This window comes from Palaemon carinicauda, chromosome 22 (genome assembly GCF_036898095.1).
Source record: "Palaemon carinicauda isolate YSFRI2023 chromosome 22, ASM3689809v2, whole genome shotgun sequence".
In the NCBI taxonomy this organism is placed as follows: domain Eukaryota; kingdom Metazoa; phylum Arthropoda; class Malacostraca; order Decapoda; family Palaemonidae; genus Palaemon; species Palaemon carinicauda.
In genome coordinates this window covers 30,562,772-30,583,358 of record NC_090746.1, presented here as the reverse complement: position 1 = coordinate 30,583,358, position 20,587 = coordinate 30,562,772, and the positions used below count along the sequence as shown (strand labels likewise).

At 40.3% G+C, this 20,587-nt stretch overlaps 2 protein-coding genes across 16 annotated transcripts in view; one reads left to right on the top strand and one right to left on the bottom strand.

Annotated features, from left to right (window-relative positions):
• The window catches only part of LOC137616388 (uncharacterized), an 87,606-nt gene extending 77,877 nt beyond the window's left edge, over nt 1-9,729 (top strand). For all 3 annotated transcript variants that reach the window (XM_068346090.1, XM_068346091.1, XM_068346089.1), the window contains one exon: nt 1,692-9,729. In XM_068346090.1, the coding sequence (XP_068202191.1) occupies nt 1,692-4,796 (3,105 nt within the window). In that variant the 3' untranslated portion in view covers nt 4,797-9,729. The remainder of the gene's footprint in view (nt 1-1,691) is intronic.
• The window catches only part of LOC137616392 (defense protein l(2)34Fc-like), a 1,552,671-nt gene that overhangs the window by 367,440 nt on the left and 1,164,644 nt on the right, over nt 1-20,587 (bottom strand). The gene's annotated exons all lie outside the window — the stretch shown is intronic.

Genomic DNA, 20,587 nt, shown 5'->3' with positions numbered 1-20,587 from the left:
AGCCCCGAGGTTGGTAAACAGTACATCGGTCTACGCTACCACTCGACGGTCTCTCAAAAGAGACCAACCAAGTGGGAGCTTCGGAGGAGGTTTGGGCAACGGAAGAAAAGGCCTTGGGTTTTTTCCTTTCAAAGAAATCTTCGAAGGAGAAAAATCCTGTTTGGACTTCTCCTTCCGCCGTCGCGAAAATCTCTCCCACTGGGAGGTAGACCACTCCCTACACCTGTTGTTGCTATCACACCGTTGGCCCCTACAAGAAGGACAAAGGGTGTGAGGATCAGTCTCGACCGCAGACATGAATGTTTCACAGGGGTGGTCTGGAATCCTAGGGCAGGTGCGCATGATCACAGAGGCCAACTTCACATATACAGAACTAAAAAAAAGAAAAGACAAAGGCAATTAAATGGCTGCCAAATGATGGCGTGGATAAGAGTGGACACGTCCGACCACTATCCGAGCCGAGAGCAAAGTGAGCTCAAACACGTCCCCAACCCCCGCTAACTAGCAGTGTGGGTAGTAAACCCTCGTTAAAAATAATGGCTCGTCATTTCAGCTACGCCGAAAGTAATACCCCTTTTAAATAGTGTGGTTTGTATTCCAGTTACGGAACAAACCTTCCTTCACTACTTCACCTCCATGTCAGGAGTGGATTTAGCAATGTGAGGACCAGGGCTGGTTCATAAAAATAATTAGAATTTTGATAAGATTATCTGTAGCCATTTCTATACACACCTGGAGTTCATATATATGCCTCACCACTTCCCCACTAACTAGGTGATGTCAAGAGCCTATTGAAGTAGTTTTGACTTTGAGACTGAAAGACAAAGGGATATGGCTAACCCTTGGAAGTACTATTGCCGTACGATCCCAATACTGTACATACAACACTAGAGGAGCTGGGCTATTACAAGGAAAGAAAACAGTAAATTTTCAGTTTTAGGGCAGACAGCACTTAACCCACTTCAATAGAGAAGCCATACAAATGCAAGGCAAGTATAGAAATAACTAATTTTTAAATTGAAATTTCATTTACTACAGTACAGTATTTGCTTTCACTTTTATGTTATTTAGTTTCAGCTTCAACAAGATAGTATGCATGGATAAATGCATTTTTATAGAATTCAGGGATAATATTCACTAACACTGTAAATATAAAAATGTACACACTGTACTATTTGTGAATATGTAAATCTGAATAGTTACGAGTGTGTGTGTGAGCGGTAGAGAATTGAAATCAATGCACAGTTGACTGAAATATAGGAACCCAGCAACTAGAGAGGGATTTCAAGCAACCCTTCCCCAATGGTCTTGATAAATTAAAAAGGTAATCATCCAGCTGGTGTTAGGAAAATTCAACTGATTATATCTTCTTTACAGGTTATTTTCATTGATGTACTCTTACGTAGGAAAATTCAACTGATTATGGCTTCCTTATAGGTTCATTTTATTACTGTATTTTTACTTCAACTATACAGTAATAAGTACACTTCAGTGATAAAATCATGGAACTTTAGTTCTCACTAAAAAAAGAAAGTTTTTTGTTTAGAAATTAAGAACACTAGTTTCTTGACTTAATTATTGACTGGTTTATTTTATAATTATATTTTGTCAAGTGCCATTTCAGGAAAGTTAAGTACTGTATGCAGTTGGTAAACAATATCTGAGATTTCACAATTTTCTTTTTTTTTCAGAATTTTGATCTGGTGAGTGGTCGACGAAATGGAATTTGTGAGAAACATTTTGCCCCAGAAGACATTAGAAAAGGTAAAACCTCAAGTCTGAGGAAAACTGCAGTGCCTATGTACCCAAGCAAGACTGAAAAATTCTCTTTTGGAGAAACCTTGATGCTGAGTAAAGAGGCTTCAAAGGATATCAGTGTTGAAGAAGATTTAGTGTTAAGTAAGGAGACTAAGAATGACTTGGGTGGTGTGATGGAAATGAAAAATTCTGATGATACAGAATATATAGTAGATCATTTAGGTAACTATTTAGCTAATTCTTCTTGTGGAAAAAGTAAAGAAAGAATTTCTGAGGGTTATTTCAACGAAGACGTCAAGATGAGTGAGGTTTGTTTTGTTTGTGGTAAAGAGAGCAAAAGTCTTAATTTGTTCCATAACTTTGAAAATCACGATGCTAATTTAGCTACAAGTATTACTCTTTTAACAAGGATTGTAGGCAAACCAAAACGAGAAATTTTTATTGTTAGTTTCAAAATATGCTCCATTTGTATAAATCTTATTCATGAAATTTCCAGCATAGAAGAAAATTTAAAATTGAAGAAACAAGCAATTAAAGACAAGTTTGAAGCAACATTACTTGCCCATAAGGAGAAAAGAAAGTTTGTTACTGATATGTCATGTTCTTCCATAATACAGACTCATGACATCAATTACAATTCATCTCCACATAGCAATGAGCATATGTCATTTTGTGACAAGCCCCCAAACCAAGCAAGGTCAAGCTCTAGAAGACAGATCTCTTCCAAAGAATATTATTGTTCCTCTTGTAAAGAATCATACCAAAGTCTTGCATTGTGGGTTCAGCACTGTTCAAAACATACAGACAATGATGATGCAAAGATAGCTGATAATATAAAAGGCTCTCACAGAGTGAAAAGGAAGAAAATTGGTGTTTATAAATGTGATGAATGTGACAAGACCTTTAGTAACAGATTGTCTCTACGTGAACATGCCCCAGCTCATCAACAAGGGACAGAGTGTAATATTTGTGGTCGCTACCTGAGCACAAAGGCTAGACTAAAAGCTCATTTATTTAAAATGCATGATATTGGAGAAGAGAAACATAAAGAAATTGAATGTACAGATTGTAAAAAATCTTTTACAACAAAAGCAGGCTTACGATATCACCGTAATGTAATCCATCATGTAGGCACTAAGTATTTTTGTGAACAGTGTGATAAAGTGTTTTATTATCATGTACCATACAAAAGTCACATGCTGTATGCACATGGGGAAAAGAAAGTTATATGTGAAACTTGTGGGGAAAAATTTTATACGGTGGCTAAGTTAAATATTCATATCAATGCTGTACACAGAAGTGCAAAATCCTGGGCCTGTAGAGAATGCAAGTCAAAATTTACAACTGATACTGCATATCGGCATCATATGAATGTTAAACATTTGAAAATTCAGCATACCTGTGATTACTGTGGTTCAAATTACCGTAAAAAATCTTCCTTAGTAACACATCTTTTAAAGCATTCCATTTTTATCTGCCAATTATGTAGAGAAAGATTTTCACGAACAGATGACTTGAAAAAGCACATGTCTGAAGTTCATGGTAAAGAAATTATATTGAAAGGAAAAAGAAAACTCAATAGCCAAACAACACAAAAGAGACGGGAGGAGACAATAATCCATCAAAAACCTGAACAGGAAGAAGCAGTCCAGCAGAATGAACATGTGACTTCTATAGTAATAAATGATCTTTTAATTGCAGCCGACTCTTATAATAATGGCGGTCTTCAGTCTTTCAGGTTATCAGAATGTGAAAAATTACCAGAAAAACAAGAATATTCTACTGGAGAGGAACTGAAAGTTGAACCTATAGGTATCATAGATACAACCTCTGATCTTCCATCTGTTGATGCTGTGCAATTTGACGCAGTAGAGTCTTTACAAATAAAAGCATCCCCAGACCAAATTGAAATGACTCCTGGTGTGTCTCTGATCAATGTACAAATTCTTGGTGATATGGAAATTTCTCAGAGTGATACTCTAGACCTGAAAACCAGTATGCTTGCAGATGCTGCTGAACACATGTCTCATGACAGTCAGTTGGATAATGAAGACAATATTACCAGCCGTTTGAGTGTAGAAACCCATCACCTTACAGCAAGCGAGCTTTCCGTAGGTAATGATCTAGGTTCATCAAATCACACTCTAGATCACTCTGATCATTTGGAGACACCATGCCATTTAGAAGTTACTGGCACCTTGGATGCTGCGGCTCACCTGGAAGTTACACATCATCAACTAGATACTTCTCATCAACTTCAGGTTGAACCTGGGGGCCATTTGGAAGTTCCTAGACACCTTGAGCCTGACAGCCATATGAATACGGCAGATACCCTTGAAGGGGTAAATGCTCTCAACTCAGGAGATAGGGAATCAAATAATAGTTGTCTCGAGACTTCCAATAGCCTAAAGGCATCTGAGCATATTGAACAAAAGGGTCATCTTGATATGTCATCCCACATTGATGATGGAACACTTGATCCCACTCGCCTTGAAGCAACAGACCAATGTTCATTACCATCAATGATGAGTCAAATAGGCAATCAGGTGACTGGAGAAATAGCTTCTCACATGAGCCATCACATACATGATATTGGAAGTGATGTTGATAATGAAATTACCTCACATATTAGGACAGATATTCATGATATTGTTTCAGAGGTCAGTTCACAGATGGTTGACCCAGTTAGTGAAGACATGACAACACATATGCAAGCTCAAATTGATCAGATATCTGCTAATGTGGATGAAGTTGCTGATGATATAGTTGCGCAAATTGATCCTGGCATTTCCGCTATAAATGATGAAGTAAGCACCCAAATTGTGGACCATGTAGAAACAAATATTAGTTCCAACATTGATCCAAATATGGTTCAAGAAGACAGAGACATGGTGGGCCAAAGCTTAGATAAGCAGTTGGAAAAAATTGATAGTGTAGAGTTGGAACCCTTTTCTGTTACATTAGATCAAAAAGATGTTCAGTATCAATATGTAATGTATATTTCTGCTTCAACTGAAGATAGTAATCAAGGGGAATAAGATCAGATGCATTTAGATTAATATTCTTGTTCTTTTACCTTAAAAAAAGGCAATTTATACTCTTCATTATTATCATTATCACTACTACTAGCTAAGCTACAAACCTAGTCAGAAAAGCATGATGGTACAAGCCCTAGGTCTCCGACATGGAAAGTACAGTAGCTCAGTGAGGAAAGGAAATAAGGAAATAAATAAACTATATATTAGAAGTAATTATAAAAAATAATATCAAATATTTTAAGATCTGTAAAATAGCAGAAATACAAAGTGAAGTCCACGGAAGATAATTCAGAATCTGGGAAAAAAAAAATTGGTAGTACACAGATACTCTACATTAGTGATTTTATTCTTCATTGTGATTGCGATTCACTGCCACTTGTTGGAGTCCTAATTGATATGCTTGGTGGGTTTTGGTTTTTACTGTAACTTATTACCAGTTTAAAAAGTCGCTTGTAATCTTAAGTTTACTGCATGCTTCATCAATATTAAACCTTCATCCTTAATCACTGAGAGATGCAAGTACAGTACATTCAAGTATAGCATTTCAAATATATCACTAATTTTTTCTTCAAGATTCATGTCAGATTAGACCTAAGAATTTTAAACTATACCCTCCTTTCTAACTTTAGGTATATTGATGTACGATATGGTTTCACATGAAACTTATCTACTCTGAAATTATTTCTTTGGTTGTATGAATAATGACGGAACTATAATATCAGTAATGACATTAACACCATTTAGCCACATAAACTAAGCAGTTACAGTAGTTGAACATCAGAATTCTTCAAATGTGGAAGCCTAAAGGTAGTAGTTTCCTTGGTAGGTTTTTAAAATTATAATCAATACAGTAATCCCTTGGCTACCGCGGGTGTTGCATTCCAACAACCAACCCCCTGGTAGATACAGTACAGTACTGCATATTTTCCTCATTATTTTTATAATTTTTCATATCTTTATTATTTGTATATAATTGAGCTTTTATACACTCTCCCCACACTCTTATAAACCATTTCTAAACTCTTAAAGCACCTTTTAAACTAAAATTCACTTTTACTATAGACATCCTTACATAGACAATCAAAACTGGAAGTCATCAGTGATGATAATGTATGTACTAAAACTTATTGATGATGATTAATCATGCAGTACTGAATAATGTAAATGATGTTGATGATGAGACAAATGTACAGCACAGTAGCTCTGAAAGCACCACTTTAGCAAGAACTTCATAAGGTGGGGCTAAATCTGTGTCATCCTTGTTGTCGTCCAGCATAGTAACTTCTATTTACACTGACAGAACACCAGAGCTTTCTTTTTTATGAGGGTGAGAAACAGTAAATCAGCAGTTGCTGACACTGCCTTTTCTCATTTACATACTCATTAGCAGCCGTTTGTCAGCAGAGGTAGCTTCTCTATGTAGGGGAACACTTAAAGTTGTATCTCATTTGAAATTAATCAAACCAGCCCTTACTGGCATTAAATTTGGTTAGTTTGGGGGAGATATCATAGATCCCTCTAGTTCTGGGTTGTTGTCACTAAAATCTGTAAACTTGTCATAGAGCTGCCTGGTCTTTATCCATATGGTATTGGTATCTAGTACAATGTTGTTCTTCCTACAGTCAATTATCCAAAAGAGCTTATGTAAAGTCTGTATTACAATAGATTATTATGGGAATTTAACACTCTTAAAATGAGATTTTATACTGTCCTTATACAGTATGCCTTCAATCTTTATTGATACTGTATAGCGAGCAATACATTCATTGATGCTGTAATGATGAACAACGTTTGCAATGATTTTGCCATCCTTAAGCATGTTGAGGATTTCATCTTCCCTGTTTAGAAGGTGCAGGACATTTGGTCGGCATTGTAGGGCTCAAAACTCGGATAATAATGTGGAGCAATGTGGCTTACATATGTGTAAAAGCAAACTGAATAAAGTGCTGCTTTGAATGCTGCAATTAGCTTGAGTGACCTTATGGTTGAACACCCATTTAACAGCCAGGATAGTGAATGATGTGCTTTGATTAGTCGTATATCTACTATAGTACAGTACTGGCTAATAGTGTGCTGTGTATGAAATAATCTGGGCAAGCTAGGCCACTCCCCCACACTATCCAGGTTTAGTTTTCCATACAAGTTGTGTGATTCTTTGTATGCCCTATGGAACATTACACATTTGCTTTTAATATATTCTATTTCTTGTGTTATATAATACAATACTGAGGTATTTTTATTTATCTTTTTACTGTATTAATTTTAGCCCCAAAATTACTATATTTAACATAGAAATAGTAAAAGCATAAAAACATAAATGTAAGTGTATGGGCCCGCAGAAACCCACGATAAAATGTGTTTACGATATAGATTTATATACAGTACTGCATAATAAATAAAAATATCCGCAAAGTACTGAGGGCACGATAGATGAACCTTGATATGGCAAGGGATTACTATAATTTTTTCTATGAACCTCCCCTGATGTTCACATTATTTTGTCTCAAAGTTTGGCTTATATCGACATTTACCCAAAAGCTAAAATTTTTCTGTTTTCTTTCCTTTAAATAGGCTGAGGCCTCTAGTGTAGTATTGAGACAATCTAGAAGTTAATGACAACAACCTTGGAGTTGGTATGCCATAATTCCTTTGTCTTTCAGTCTACTTGTGCTTCATAAGTCAATACTGAGTTTACCTCCCTCCAGATTGAAAGTCATGCAAGTGTTATCTAGGGTTATTAGTGATTATAAGGGAGGTATTCTTGATTTGTTAGTACTGTAATTCCTGTGTAGATTGTTCAAGGGAGTTATTTCCAAGCAATCATGATCCTCCTTCGCTTTGTTTTGTGCCCAGACCAATATTGTGATTTTACACAATCATTGTGGAGAATGTGAGGGCCTTTCTGTTCCTCAAATTGAAAAGTATTTCAAATGGTTACTGACCAGATTAAAAGTTCTAAACATAAATGGAAACTCATTTATAATCAAGGGAACAATTCAGAGAAAACTAGGCTAGTTGATTACAGTGGGGAAGATCATGATAAGGCCACTCTAGCTCATAATTAGTTTTCAGGCTTTGACAGCACAGTAATAAGCTTCATAACTTCCTCATCTTTGCCAAAAATTCTAGCATAGCCTGCCGAATTTCGAACCCTAGCCTAACTCAAAGTTTTGTCTAGTGGTTCTATTGCAACAGTGAATAAGGGTTTTGATGGTGCACAGGGCATGATGTAGGCAACTTTCCCTCTAAGATCTCTAATTACTTCAGCCCTTCAACTACAACACCCTTGCTATATTGCGATCCGGTCTACTATTTTTGACCACTGGAATCTAAGGTAGGAGATTGAGTTGATACCCTGGATCATTTTATCCGTCAGCTCGCAGAAGTAACAACTCAAGCAAGGATTTGCTTCACATTTTAATAATTTTGCATATCATATGGGTCCTGTGGAACAGGGTATACCTATATTAGATATATATTTTAAAGTTTCAGAGCAAGCTGATCCGTTGCGTTATGTTTCCGATGGCAGTGCACTTCGGTCTCAAGTAGGCTTGGCCAATAGCACATCCAGTTTTCCCTTATGGTGTAAATGTAGGTGCTAGTACCTCAACTGGCAAACCAAGTCCCTTGCCTAGCACAGACGCAAAGGTTCCTGTTCAAAGTAAACCAACATGAAGGCCTGTAGTTAATGTTGTAAGAAAATTCATCAGGACAGAAAGATGAAGACAATATGGAGAAATCCAGCTCTTATGAGGTATCTCCTTTCAATTGCTAGGATAACTTATTTTTTCAAGATATCCAAACAAGTTACCTAAGATAAGTTTGGATTTTTCTTATTCTTCTAAGTTTTCAAAACCTCCCTCCTCCATGTCAACTTATACTGCTCAGTGTTCTCAGACTGATTTGCATAAAATTGAGAGATTATTGTCTTCAGTGAAAAGAAAAGCTGCTATTTTAGGTTCCAGTTTAAAGTCTTTTATACAAAGACGTTTATTGAAATCTATAAACAAATTAATTTCCTAACCTTGTTATTGATTCACATCCATTTATTTATATTGAACTCATCATTTATATTCATAAAAGACAATCTTTAAATGCAGACTTTGTAAGCAGAGTAACTAAAAAAATGCTTTTTGTGGGTAATAAAATAGGGTCTATGCTTGAAATACTAAGCAGGTCTTCTGAAAACTATTTAACTATTGTAATGACTTCTTAACTTTTATGGTTTTAATTGAATTCTCTCTTATTTTTCATATATAATAAATGCTATTGGCGTCAATGACCTTAGATGTCAGGATGCCAGAAAACTTTCAATCAATCAATCTCTTTTGCAGATTCTATAGAAATAAACTTAAATAAAAAAAATAAGTCTTGTAGAATAGTTTGTACAGTAATGTATAATACTCTTAAGATACCGATAGCAATGACAGGAAACTACAGTACCTTAATCTGATAGTAATAAGGACAGACAATGAGGATAGCAGAAAAACTTCCTAGTACAGTAGATCTTTAGCAAGTGATTCCAGAAATCTAAAAAGACATGAGGTATAGTTAAGGTATACATAATCAAAGCTGGAATAGCATATTAGATAGATGATTGTAAAGAAAAGGGTGTGAATACAGGCGTTAAGTCTTAATATAACACATGAACACATTCTTAAATAATTTTCTTAGAGACTTGTGTAGGAATTAATTTGAGACTGGAGATAGGAAACATGCCCTGGTCTGTAATTCATAACATTATCCCAAATACAGGGTATGAGGGTATTGCAAAATATTGGTACAGTATTTGGTTTTAAAACAAAAAGTGCTTTGTTAGATTATGATTAAAGAAAATAGGTGAATAACCACAACAAAAATTATGATCATTACAATTTTAGTTTTTAAATATTTAACTTAGCCGGTGAATATACTGTATATAGCTGCAACTCTGTTGCTCGACAGACAAAAAACTGTAAAAAACTCGCCAGCGATCGCTATACAGGTTGCGGGTGTGCCCATCAGCGCCAACTGTCGGCCAGATACCATACTCAATGTAAACAAAGACTCAATTTCTTCTCTGTCGACGTGTCGACAAGACGTACATTACTCGCTGTTGAAACCTGGAGTTTTTTCCATCATCTTTGGTGAAGTACTCTATTTTGGTTATGAGCTTTCGCTGTGCAGGGTTTTTCTTCAAATAAATCCTTGAACTCTTTTTTGTATCGGATTCATTGTTGATGACTTAAGACCGTTTTTTGGAATTTTCCCTTAACCAATTCAAAATGGCTGACCTTTCACAAGTTCCCAAGTTTAGAAAATGCAATGCTAGGGACTGTTCTAGGCGTCTTCCAAAGGCTTCTCTCGACCCTCACACTGTTTGTTCCAATTGTCGGGGTAAAACCTGTCAATTGGAAGATCGGTGTGAGGAATGCGTGGGCCTTTCGAAATTCGATTTTATCGAATTTGAGAAGTACACACGCAGGCTAGAGAGAGATAGATTAAGGAGAAGTTCTTCTAGGTCGATAGATTTTTCCTCTCCTCATGCCCCTCAACCTATTCCTTCCCCTGTAGTGGTTGTTCCTAACCCCCCTCCTAGCACTCAGGAACCATCGATGGCTGACATGATGCGTGCTATCCATGCCCTGGGGGAGAGAGTTGAGTCCCTTGCAAGTGACCGCAATCAACTCATGGCGGATGTTAAGGAGCTTAAGTGCCAAAGTGCCGCGGGAAGTGATAAAGTGCCTAGTGAAAGTGTTGTGAACAGTGTTGCGCTTGAGGGTTCGTCTGTTCGTGCCTGTCGTCCTCCTAGTCCGGGACCTCTTGCAAGCTCCCAAGCCCAGGGGAGAAGCAATGTCTTACGACGCATGGGTTCGAGAGGCCTTGATCAGCGAACAGACGTTCCCTCCATGGTATCAGGCGTATCTCCCCAAGATCGCCCCTACCTACGTAAGACGAGAGAGCCCGTTTTTACCTCGTCGTCTGAAGGTGTTTCTCGTAAGAAACTTTGGACCAAGGTCTCACGACCTTTAAAACGTAAGTCGGTCCCTTCAGGACAAGTCCAACGTCCCGGTTGTAGCCACTGGGTCAGTTCGGACTCGTTGCCGTCATCTGATGACTGCTCACCGCCTAAGAGAGGCAAAGCGGTACCGCCTCAGTCGCTAACCCCGTCTGTTGCTGCACCTGCTCCCGTAGACCCTAAATGGGTTTTGCTGCAAGATATGCAGTCCAAGCTTGCGTCCTTGATGGAGGACTTTAATTCAGAGAAGGTTGCTGCTGAACCTTCTGGCCAACAACCTTCCAAGCGGTCTGTTGTGCGTCCTGTTGACGCTGAGGTTACCTTCTCGCGTCTACCAGTTGAGGTGGTTCCTCCTCCCATGCGACCCAGTGTGGGTTGCCAGCCGCACGTTGACGTTAGGCGACGCAAGGAGGTGGTTGTTGACGTTCAGGACGTTCAGCAACCATCAGAGGTGACTTGTTTTGACGCGGTGCGTCAACCTCCGCAACCCGGTATGGTGTTGACTGCACAACCCAGACGGTCTAGACAGTCTCGGGTGGACGCTGTGCGTCCTCGCGCACCCATGGTTGTTGACAGTTCACAGACTGTGCAGCAGTTCCATGACGTTGCGTCCGGCTCCGTCACGCATGCACCAGTGCGACCGGACTCAGCGAGCCAGACGTTGCCCACTCCGTTGCCGTTTCCTCATCAGTTTTCGGATGAGGAACTATCTGATGAGGACGTTGCTGAACCACAAGACGATCAACCTTCGGAACTGGACGAGCCTAAGCCATCTCATCCATCATTGGACTTTAGAAAAGTCATGGCTGTATTCAAGGAGATGTTTCCGGACCACTTTGTTTCTGTGGCTCCTCGTTCTCCCCCGTCAGAGTTTGTATTAGGAGTGCCTGCTACCGCACCTGCCTTTACGAAACTCGTTCTCTCACGCTCATCCAAGAGAGCTTTGCGGCTGTTGGGAGACTGGTTAGAGTCTAAGAAGAGGTTAGGGAAGACGGCCTTTGCCTTCCCACCTTTTAAGCTAGCTTCTAGATCGAGCGTCTGGTATGCCACGGGAGAAGTTCTCGGCTTGGGAGTTCCTGCCTCTGCCCAGGGCAACTTCTCAAGTCTTGTAGACTCTCCCCGCCGCCTTGCCATGAGACGCTCGAAGGTTTGTTGGTCACCATCGGACCTGGACCACCTTCTTAAAGGGATATTTAGGGCTTTCGAAGTCTTTAACTTTTTAGACTGGTGCTTAGGAGCCCTGAGCAGGAAAATCTCTTCGGTTGATAAGGATATTTCCTTGCTCATTATGTCCTGCATGGACAAGGCCGTCCGTGATGGGTCCAATGAGCTAGCTGCCTCATTCACGTCCGGAGTCCTGAAGAAGCGAGAGTGTCTCTGTTCGTTCCTGTCTGCTGGAGTTACGCCATGCCAGAGATCCGAACTTCTCTTTGCTCCCCTTTCCAAGTGCCTGTTTCCTGAAGCCTTGGTAAAGGAAATTGCCGCATCGTTAGTTCAGAAGGACACCCATGATCTAGTTGCGTCCTCGGCTCGCAAAGCTCCCCCTTTGCCTACATTCTCTGCTAGACCGAGAATAGACACTCCAGCGTCTCGCTTTATTCCGCCCTTTCGTGGCAGAGCCTCCAGCAGAGGAGGTGCTCGTGCCGAAGGGAAACGAGGGAAGAGGAAAGGACCTAAGTCCTCCAAGGGCAGAGTCTGACTGCCCGCAACTTCAGACAGCAGTGGGAGCCAGACTCAAGAACTTCTGGCAAGCCTGGGAGAAGAGAGGCGCAGATCAACAATCTGTGAAGTTACTCAGAGAGGGGTACAAAATCCCTTTTGTACGCAAACCCCCTCTAGCGACGTCCCCCATCGATCTCTCTCCCAGGTACAGAGAGGAAGAAAAGAGACAAGCCCTGAAACTGGAAGTGTCTCTTTTGCTAGAGAAGGGAGCGGTGGTCAAAGTCTCGGACCTTCGATCACCGGGATTTTACAACCGTCTCTTCCTAGTTCGAAGAAGACAGGAGGTTGGAGACCGGTGCTAGACGTCAGTGCTCTGAATGTCTTTGTCACAAAGACGAAGTTCTCCATGGAGACCACAAAGTCAGTCTTAGCAGCGGTCAGGAAGGAAGACTGGATGGTCTCGCTAGACCTAAGGGACGCCTACTTCCATATCCCCATTCACTCAGACTCCCAACCTTTTCTGAGATTCGTCTTCGAAGATGTGGTTTACCAGTTTTGGGCCCTGTGCTTTGGCCTAAGCACAGCTCCTCTCGTGTTTACGAGGCTGATGAGGAATGTAGCCAAATTCCTCCACTTATCGGACATCCGAGCCTCCCTTTATTTGGACGACTGGCTTCTCAGAGCCTCTTCCAGTCATCGCTGTCTGAAGGATCTAAAGTGGACTCTAGATCTGACCAAGGAATTGGGATTCCTAGTCAATTTGGAAAAGTCGCAGCTGGTCCCATCCCAAACTATTCTGTATTTAGGGATGGAGATTCACAGTCTAGCTTTTCGGGCTTTTCCGTCGGCCCCCAGAATAGATCAAGCCCTGCTATCCATCCAGAAGATGCTGAAGAAGGAACGCTGCTCAGTCAGGCTGTGGATGAGTCTGGTAGGGACGCTGTCATCCCTGGAACAATTTGTATCACTAGGAAGACTACACCTCCGTCCTCTTCAATACCATCTGGCTTTTCACTGGAAAAAGGACAAGACGCTAGAGGCGGTCTCGATCCCGATTTCCGGAAAGATAAAGTCTTGTCTGACTTGGTGGAAGGACAATATCAACCTAAGAGAGGGTCTTCCCCTGGCTGTTCAGACTCCCAACCACGTTCTCTTCTCGGACGCATCGGACTTGGGCTGGGGCGCGACACTGGACGGTCGGGAATGCTCAGGCCTGTGGAACTAGAGTCAAAGGAGCATGCATATCAACTGCAAGGAGCTGTTGGCAGTTCATCTGGCCTTGAAAAGCTTCGAGTATCTCCTTCGAGGCAAAGTGGTGGAAGTAAACTCGGACAACACCACGGCCTTGGCGTACATCTCCAAACAAGGAGGTACCCACTCACTGACGTTGTACGAGATCGCAAGGGACCTGCTCATCTGGTCAAAAGGTCAAGACATCTCCCTAGTAACGAGGTTCATCCAAGGCGACTTGAACGTCATAGCAGATTGTCTCAGTCGGAAAGGGCAAGTAATTCCAACCGAATGGACCCTCCACAAGGATGTGTGCAAGAGACTTTGGGCCACTTGGGGTCAACCAACCATAGATCTCTTTGCAACCTCGCTGACCAAGAGGCTTCCAATCTATTGCTCTCCAGTCCCGGACCCAGCAGCAATACATATAGATGCCTTCCTCCTAGATTGGTCACATCTGGATCTCTACGCATTCCCACCGTTCAAGATTGTCAACAAGGTACTGCAGAAGTTCGCATCTCACGAAGGGACAAGGTTGACGTTAGTTGCTCCCCTCTGGCCCGCGAGAGAATGGTTCACCGAGGTACTTCGATGGTTAGTAGACGTTCCCAGAAGTCTTCCTCTAAGGGTAGACCTTCTACGTCAGCCACACGTAAAGAAGGTACACCAAAGCCTCCACGCTCTTCGTCTGACTGCCTTCAGACAATCGAAAGACTCTCGAGAGCTAGAGGCTTTTCGAAGGAGGCAGCCAGTGCGATTGCTAGAGCAAGGAGAGCGTCTACCATTAGAGTCTACCAATCGAAGTGGGAAGTCTTCCGAGACTGGTGCAAGTCAGTTTCTGTATCCTCGACCAGTACCTCTGTAGCTCAAATAGCTGATTTTCTCTTATACCTGAGAAAAGGACGATCCCTTTCAGCTCCCACTATCAAGGGCTACAGAAGCATGTTGGCATCGGTCTTCTGGCATAGAGGCTTAGATCTTTCCAACAATAAAGATCTGCAAGACCTCCTTAAGTCTTTTGAGACCACCAAGGAGCGTCGTTTGGCTACCCCTGGATGGAATTTAGACGTGGTACTAAGATTCCTCATGTCAGACAGGTTTGAGCCGTTACAATCAGCCTCCCTGAAAGATCTCACTCTTAAGACTCTTTTCCTGGTATGCTTAGCCTCGGCTAAAAGAGTCAGTGAGATTCATGCCTTCAGCAAGAACATTGGATTTTCGTCGGAAAAAGCTACTTGTTCGCTGCAACTTGGTTTTCTAGCCAAAAATGAGCTGCCTTCTCGGCCTTGGCCTAAATCTTTCGATATTCCCAGCTTATCGGAGATCGTAGGCAATGAACTAGAAAGAGTCTTATGCCCTGTTAGAGCTCTTAAGTTCTATTTAAAGCGTACTACTGTAAACCTTTACGAGGCCAATCTGAAGCTTTATGGTGTTCAGTTAAGAAACCATCCTTGCTTATGTCAAAGAATGCTTTGTCATACTTTATCAGATTATTAATACGAGAAGCTCATTCACATCTGAGTGAGGAAGACCGAGCTTTGCTTAAAGTGAAGACGCACGAAGTTAGAGCTGTAGCAACTTCCGTGGCCTTTAAGCAAAATAGATCTCTGCAAAGTATAATGGACGCAACCTATTGGAGAAGCAAGTCAGTGTTCGCGTCTTTTTACTTAAAAGATGTCCAGTCTCTTTACGAGAACTGCTACACACTGGGACCATTCGTAGCAGCGAGTGCAGTAGTGGGTGAAGGCTCAACCACTACAATTCCCTAATTCCATATCCTTTTAATCTGTCTCTTGAAATGTTTTTAATGTTGTTTTTATGGGTTGTCCGGAAGGCTAAGAAGCCTTTCGCATCCTGGTTGATTTGGCGGGTGGTCAAAGTCATTTCTTGAGAGCGCCCAGATTAGGGGTTTGATGAGGTCCTGTTGTATGGGTTGCAGCCCTTGATACTTCAGCTCCTAGGGGTCTGTCAGCATCCTAAGAGGATCGCGAGGCTCCGTAAGGAAGACGTACTTATAAGGCAGAGTAATCGTCTAAGTCGACTTCCTTACCAGGTACCTATTTATTTTGTTTTTGTTATATTGATAACTTCTAAAATGAAATAAAAACTCTTAGCTCATAAGATGTAAACATATTTAACTGGTCTCTACCCACCACCCTGGGTGTGAATCAGCTATATATATTCACCGGCTAAGTTAAATATTTAAAAATGATATTTTAATTATAAAATAAATTTTTGAATATACTTACCCGGTGAATATATAAATTAAACGACCCTCCCTTCCTCCCCAATAGAGACGCAGTGGGATGAGAAGAAACTGAGTCTTTGTTTACATTGAGTATGGTATCTGCCCGACAGTTGGCGCTGATGGGCACACCCGCAACCTGTATAGCGATCGCTGGCGAGTTTTTTACAGTTTTTTGTCTGTCGAGCAACAGAGTTGCAGCTATATATATTCACCGGGTAAGTATATTCAAAAATTTATTTTATAATTAAAATATCATTTTGCATAAAGCTGTGGGTAGGAGAATTTGAGCATTAGTGTAATGAAATAGAAAATAAGGTTTAAGATCATATGTTTTGTTTGCATAAACAATATTCAGGAATATACATATGGAGGTAGTTTGTACCTTGACAGTACATACAGCAAGAGTTGTGTATACTAAGTTAGAATGCACTATATAACTATTATAATATTGTATTTTATAGTACAAGTACCCTACTGTTTTTATTAACTTGTAAAGATTTAAAACGAACATAAATTAAAATTTTTTGTACCTTTATACTGGGTTACGTTTAGATTTGCAATATTATTCATATACCTCTGTTATAAAAACATATCTGTTATTCAGAAATCCATATCCAATGTAATATGCTCTTGTGTTACAAAATAAAGTGGTATAAACTGCAACTGTTTCTCATACAGAATGACTTGTTTGACTTGTTAAGACAAGGTTGATAAATAAATACTTGTGTACTGTATTTGACAAGAAAGCTTGTGATGCTTCCCTATTCAATTTGGGCTTTATTACTACAGCCTACAGGTTCTGAGATAAGGTAATGAAAGATCCTTCCTTGGCTTATCCCTTCAGCCACAATTAGCCTTTTCTACCTCTTACTTTTATATCTGTTCCCTGCAGTCTTCTCCAATCTAGCTACCCAATCATTCTCTTTCTTGTTCCCATTTTCCCCCTCTTTTCAGAACAAAATCTGTAAGAAAGGTCTGGAAATGCATCTCAAGTGTTGTGGTTAAACTTCATATGTGGAAAATATTCTCTGTTCAACTGACACTCCCTCCCTCCCTTCATCTCTCTAAAAATTTCTCTTGTTTTTACTAAATGAAAATTTATTCTATTCCGTTGATAAAATTTAATGTTCAATTACAGTACTTGAGTTGCATACATTCCATATCACTAAAAGGCCTTGGAAACATTTAAGCTTAATTTTGGAACTATAGTATCTTGTACCTGAATACAGTAATGCTGAATTTTGTATTCATGTAACCAGAAATACACAATTTGTTCTAATAGCTTGATTAATCAAATAATCTATTGTACATTATAAATGTAAAATATTGTATTTTTTATTTTTTATGATACACCTTTTGTTTATGTAACTTTGAAATTCTAGATTTGTAAAATATTCAATAAAAGGGTTTCATCTAACCATACGCAAAATAGAAGGGTTTAATTCAACCTTATGCATAACATCTTAGTTAATGCATTGTTAACAAAACTGTCAAATTATCTACATTAATAGATTTGTGTCCTATTTTGCCATCTTTGTAACAGATGAAGTATAAAGTCAGCATGAGATTGACACTAAAATTTCTTTGATTTGAATCAAGAAATGACTTATGTCTTATAAAGTCACCACAAAAAATTCATACGCACAAGTAAAACACAAAGTTTTAATTCTCTTACGTTTTATTCAATATTTTGAAATATCTCCATCATTTGTTAAGTACTTGTACCTCTCTTAATTCTTCTTGGCATAGAATAAGAAAAATCTTTGAAATAGTACTGTACAGTATTGAGTAGTATCACAACCTTCAAACTAAAAAAAGTTTTACAATTTTGATGGTGTACTTTGATGTGGTTTGATCCTCAGGAACTTTGTACCTTCTTGCCAACACTTTTGAATGACGTGAAAGTAAGAATTATCCCTTAAGATATATTCCCAGTTCTTTTTCTTTTTCATGGCTTCTGAAATCACTGGCTTCTTTGCAAGAACACGAAAGGGTAGTCTAAGGTCCTATTACAAATGATGTTGCATGGTTCTTTCTGAGAAATTACAAAGTAACACAAAATGTTTTGCTTTCAAAAACTTTCCTGGTTTTTAAGATAATTTCATAATTCTTTTAATAATGTTGTCTGTCTTTTCGTTAATCTTTTATGTTCTAGGGGCTTTCTTGCATTGCAGTGCTGTTTCTAGGTTAGCTTTGTTGGCACACTAGTGCCATATAGAAACCATACTTCAGGCACCTTCCATCTCTTTAGCTATGGCTGTCATAGTCTACCCGCTCCTCCATAATGTAACAATCTCTTATGTTCTTCATGACTGATAGGGATTTCTTAGGAGTTTATAGTAATTAAGAGTGTAGGAATGAATATGCTAACATCCCCCTCCTCTTGACTGCTTATCCAACACTGTATGGTGAAATAGGAATTCCTCTCTAGGTCTCCCAGATCCAGTGGTACCAGACATACAATAGAATGAAGAAACTCTGCTCGCTCCCTCATGAAATGGCACAAAAGTTTCAAACTCATTTCATCAAGAAAGGGGGCTGTTTTAATTTTTTTTTTTGTAGTAATTGTGTAAGTTTAAACATTTTAACTATTAATAAAAGTACAGTAACTGGGAAGCATTAAATCCACACTACAAGTACTGTACTATAAATGTGGACAGGCTTTAATCACACTATGCAAGAATGAGCCAAGGCAAATACAGAGTTGGTGAGTGAAAGGCAGTGTCTTACCCCTTGAAATTGACAAATTTGACATAATTGTATTTTTCTTAGCAACAAAACTCTGCGCCAAAGAGAAATTAATGTCAGGAATGTACTGATACTCCTGACGTCGTGGGCATTTGGATGGTGGGTGAGTGAAATGAGGGATCTTGAAGAATGGCTCTCCCAATCAATCACCTGCCTTATCCAGAAAGAAATTGTGTTCGTAATCTTCCTTTTATTTTTTCCTTGTGTTGACGAAGAGCCTGTAGATCTGCAGGTGGGCTCTTTCGGTTCTCTTTAGATATCTCCTCGGCACCCTAACAGGGCAGTAACAGCTGATTTGAGTCGTATGTTACAGACCGGAGAATCTCGATCCGGAAGGGCCCGAATATAGGATCCTCTACAACCGGATTTTGAGTCTTGGCTACAAACTCAGAGATGAAGCTGACTGTAACCTGGCCCCTACCCCTTGAATGTGCGATGTCACTGGATAGACAATGAAGCTCACTGACTCTTCATAGAGGCCAGGGCTAGAAGGAAGACCATCTTCAGGGTCAAGTCCCTGGAATGTACCGTTACCCCTGACGTCGTGGGCATGGGGACGGTGGGTGAAATGAGCGTGATCTTGAAGAATGGCTCTCTCAATCACCTGCCTTATCCAGAAAGAAATTGTGTTCGTAATCTTCCTTTTATTTTTTCCTAGTGTTGATAAAGAGCCTGTTGATCTGCAGGTGGGCTCTTTCGGTTCTCTTTAGATATCTCCTCGGCGTCCTAACGGGGCAGTAACAGCTGATTTGAAGGGCCCGAATATGGGATCCTCTACAGTCGGATTTTGAGTCTTAGCTACAAACTCAGGGATGAAGTTGACTGTAACCTGGCCCCAACCTCTTGAATGGGCGATGTCACTGGATAGACACAATGAAGCACACTGACTCTTCATAGAGGCCAGGGCTAGAAGGAAGACCATCTTCAGGGTCAAAACCCGATCTGAGGCTTGATGAAGAGGTTCGTAAAGGTCTCCTTTCTGTGAAAGTAGGACTTTCATTATATTCCAAGAAGGTGGTCTGACTTCTGACTGAGGGCATGTGCGCTCAAAATTTCATATGAGTAGAGACAATTCTGTCGAGGAGGAAATGTTAAGTTTTATTCAGCTTGAATAAGAGGCTCAAAGCCAAGAGATAGCTTTTAGCTGCCAACACTGAACAAAGTTTTTCCTCACTGAGGTACAGTAAAACTTCTGCTATAGTTGTAATAGTGGTACTGAGAGGAGGAGCGTTAACCTGTCCATGACACATGCCACAAAAGATGGACCACTTTGACTGATATACAGAGGCCAATGACTCCCGAAGGTAGCCCGCCATTCTCCTTGCAACTAGTCTCAAAAGCTCTTCTTTGCGAGCAGTTGCTGGATCTCAAAAGTTCTTCTTTGCGAGCAGTTGCTGGATCTCAAAAGCTCTTCTTTGCGAGCAGTTGCTAGATAACCTCCAGGCGCGAAGCCAAAGTGATGGTATCGCTAGCTGGAATATCTTTACGTGTGGTTGTCTGAGTAGATCAGGTGCCTCTATAAGCAGATGTAGAAGGTCAGGAAGACATTCCGCATGCTGCCGCTGCCGCTGCCACAGCAGAGCTATTACAGTCATTGACAGAAAATAAGATGCCCTGACTTTATTTAAGAACCTCCTTACTATGCAGAAGGGTGGGAACGCATAGACGTCCATCTCGTCCCACAGGCGCTGGAAGGCGCCTTGTCAAAACATTTGTGGGTCCGGTACTGAGGAGCAGTACACCGGGAGTTTTCACTTGAGGGATGTTGCAAGCAGGTCGATTGTCGACGAACCTCACTAAGTCAAAACTTTGTTGGCTATCTGTTGTTTCAAGCAACACTCAGAGCCTACTATCTGAATCCTCCTGCTCAGATTGTCTACCAGCACCTTCCTCTTGCCCAATATA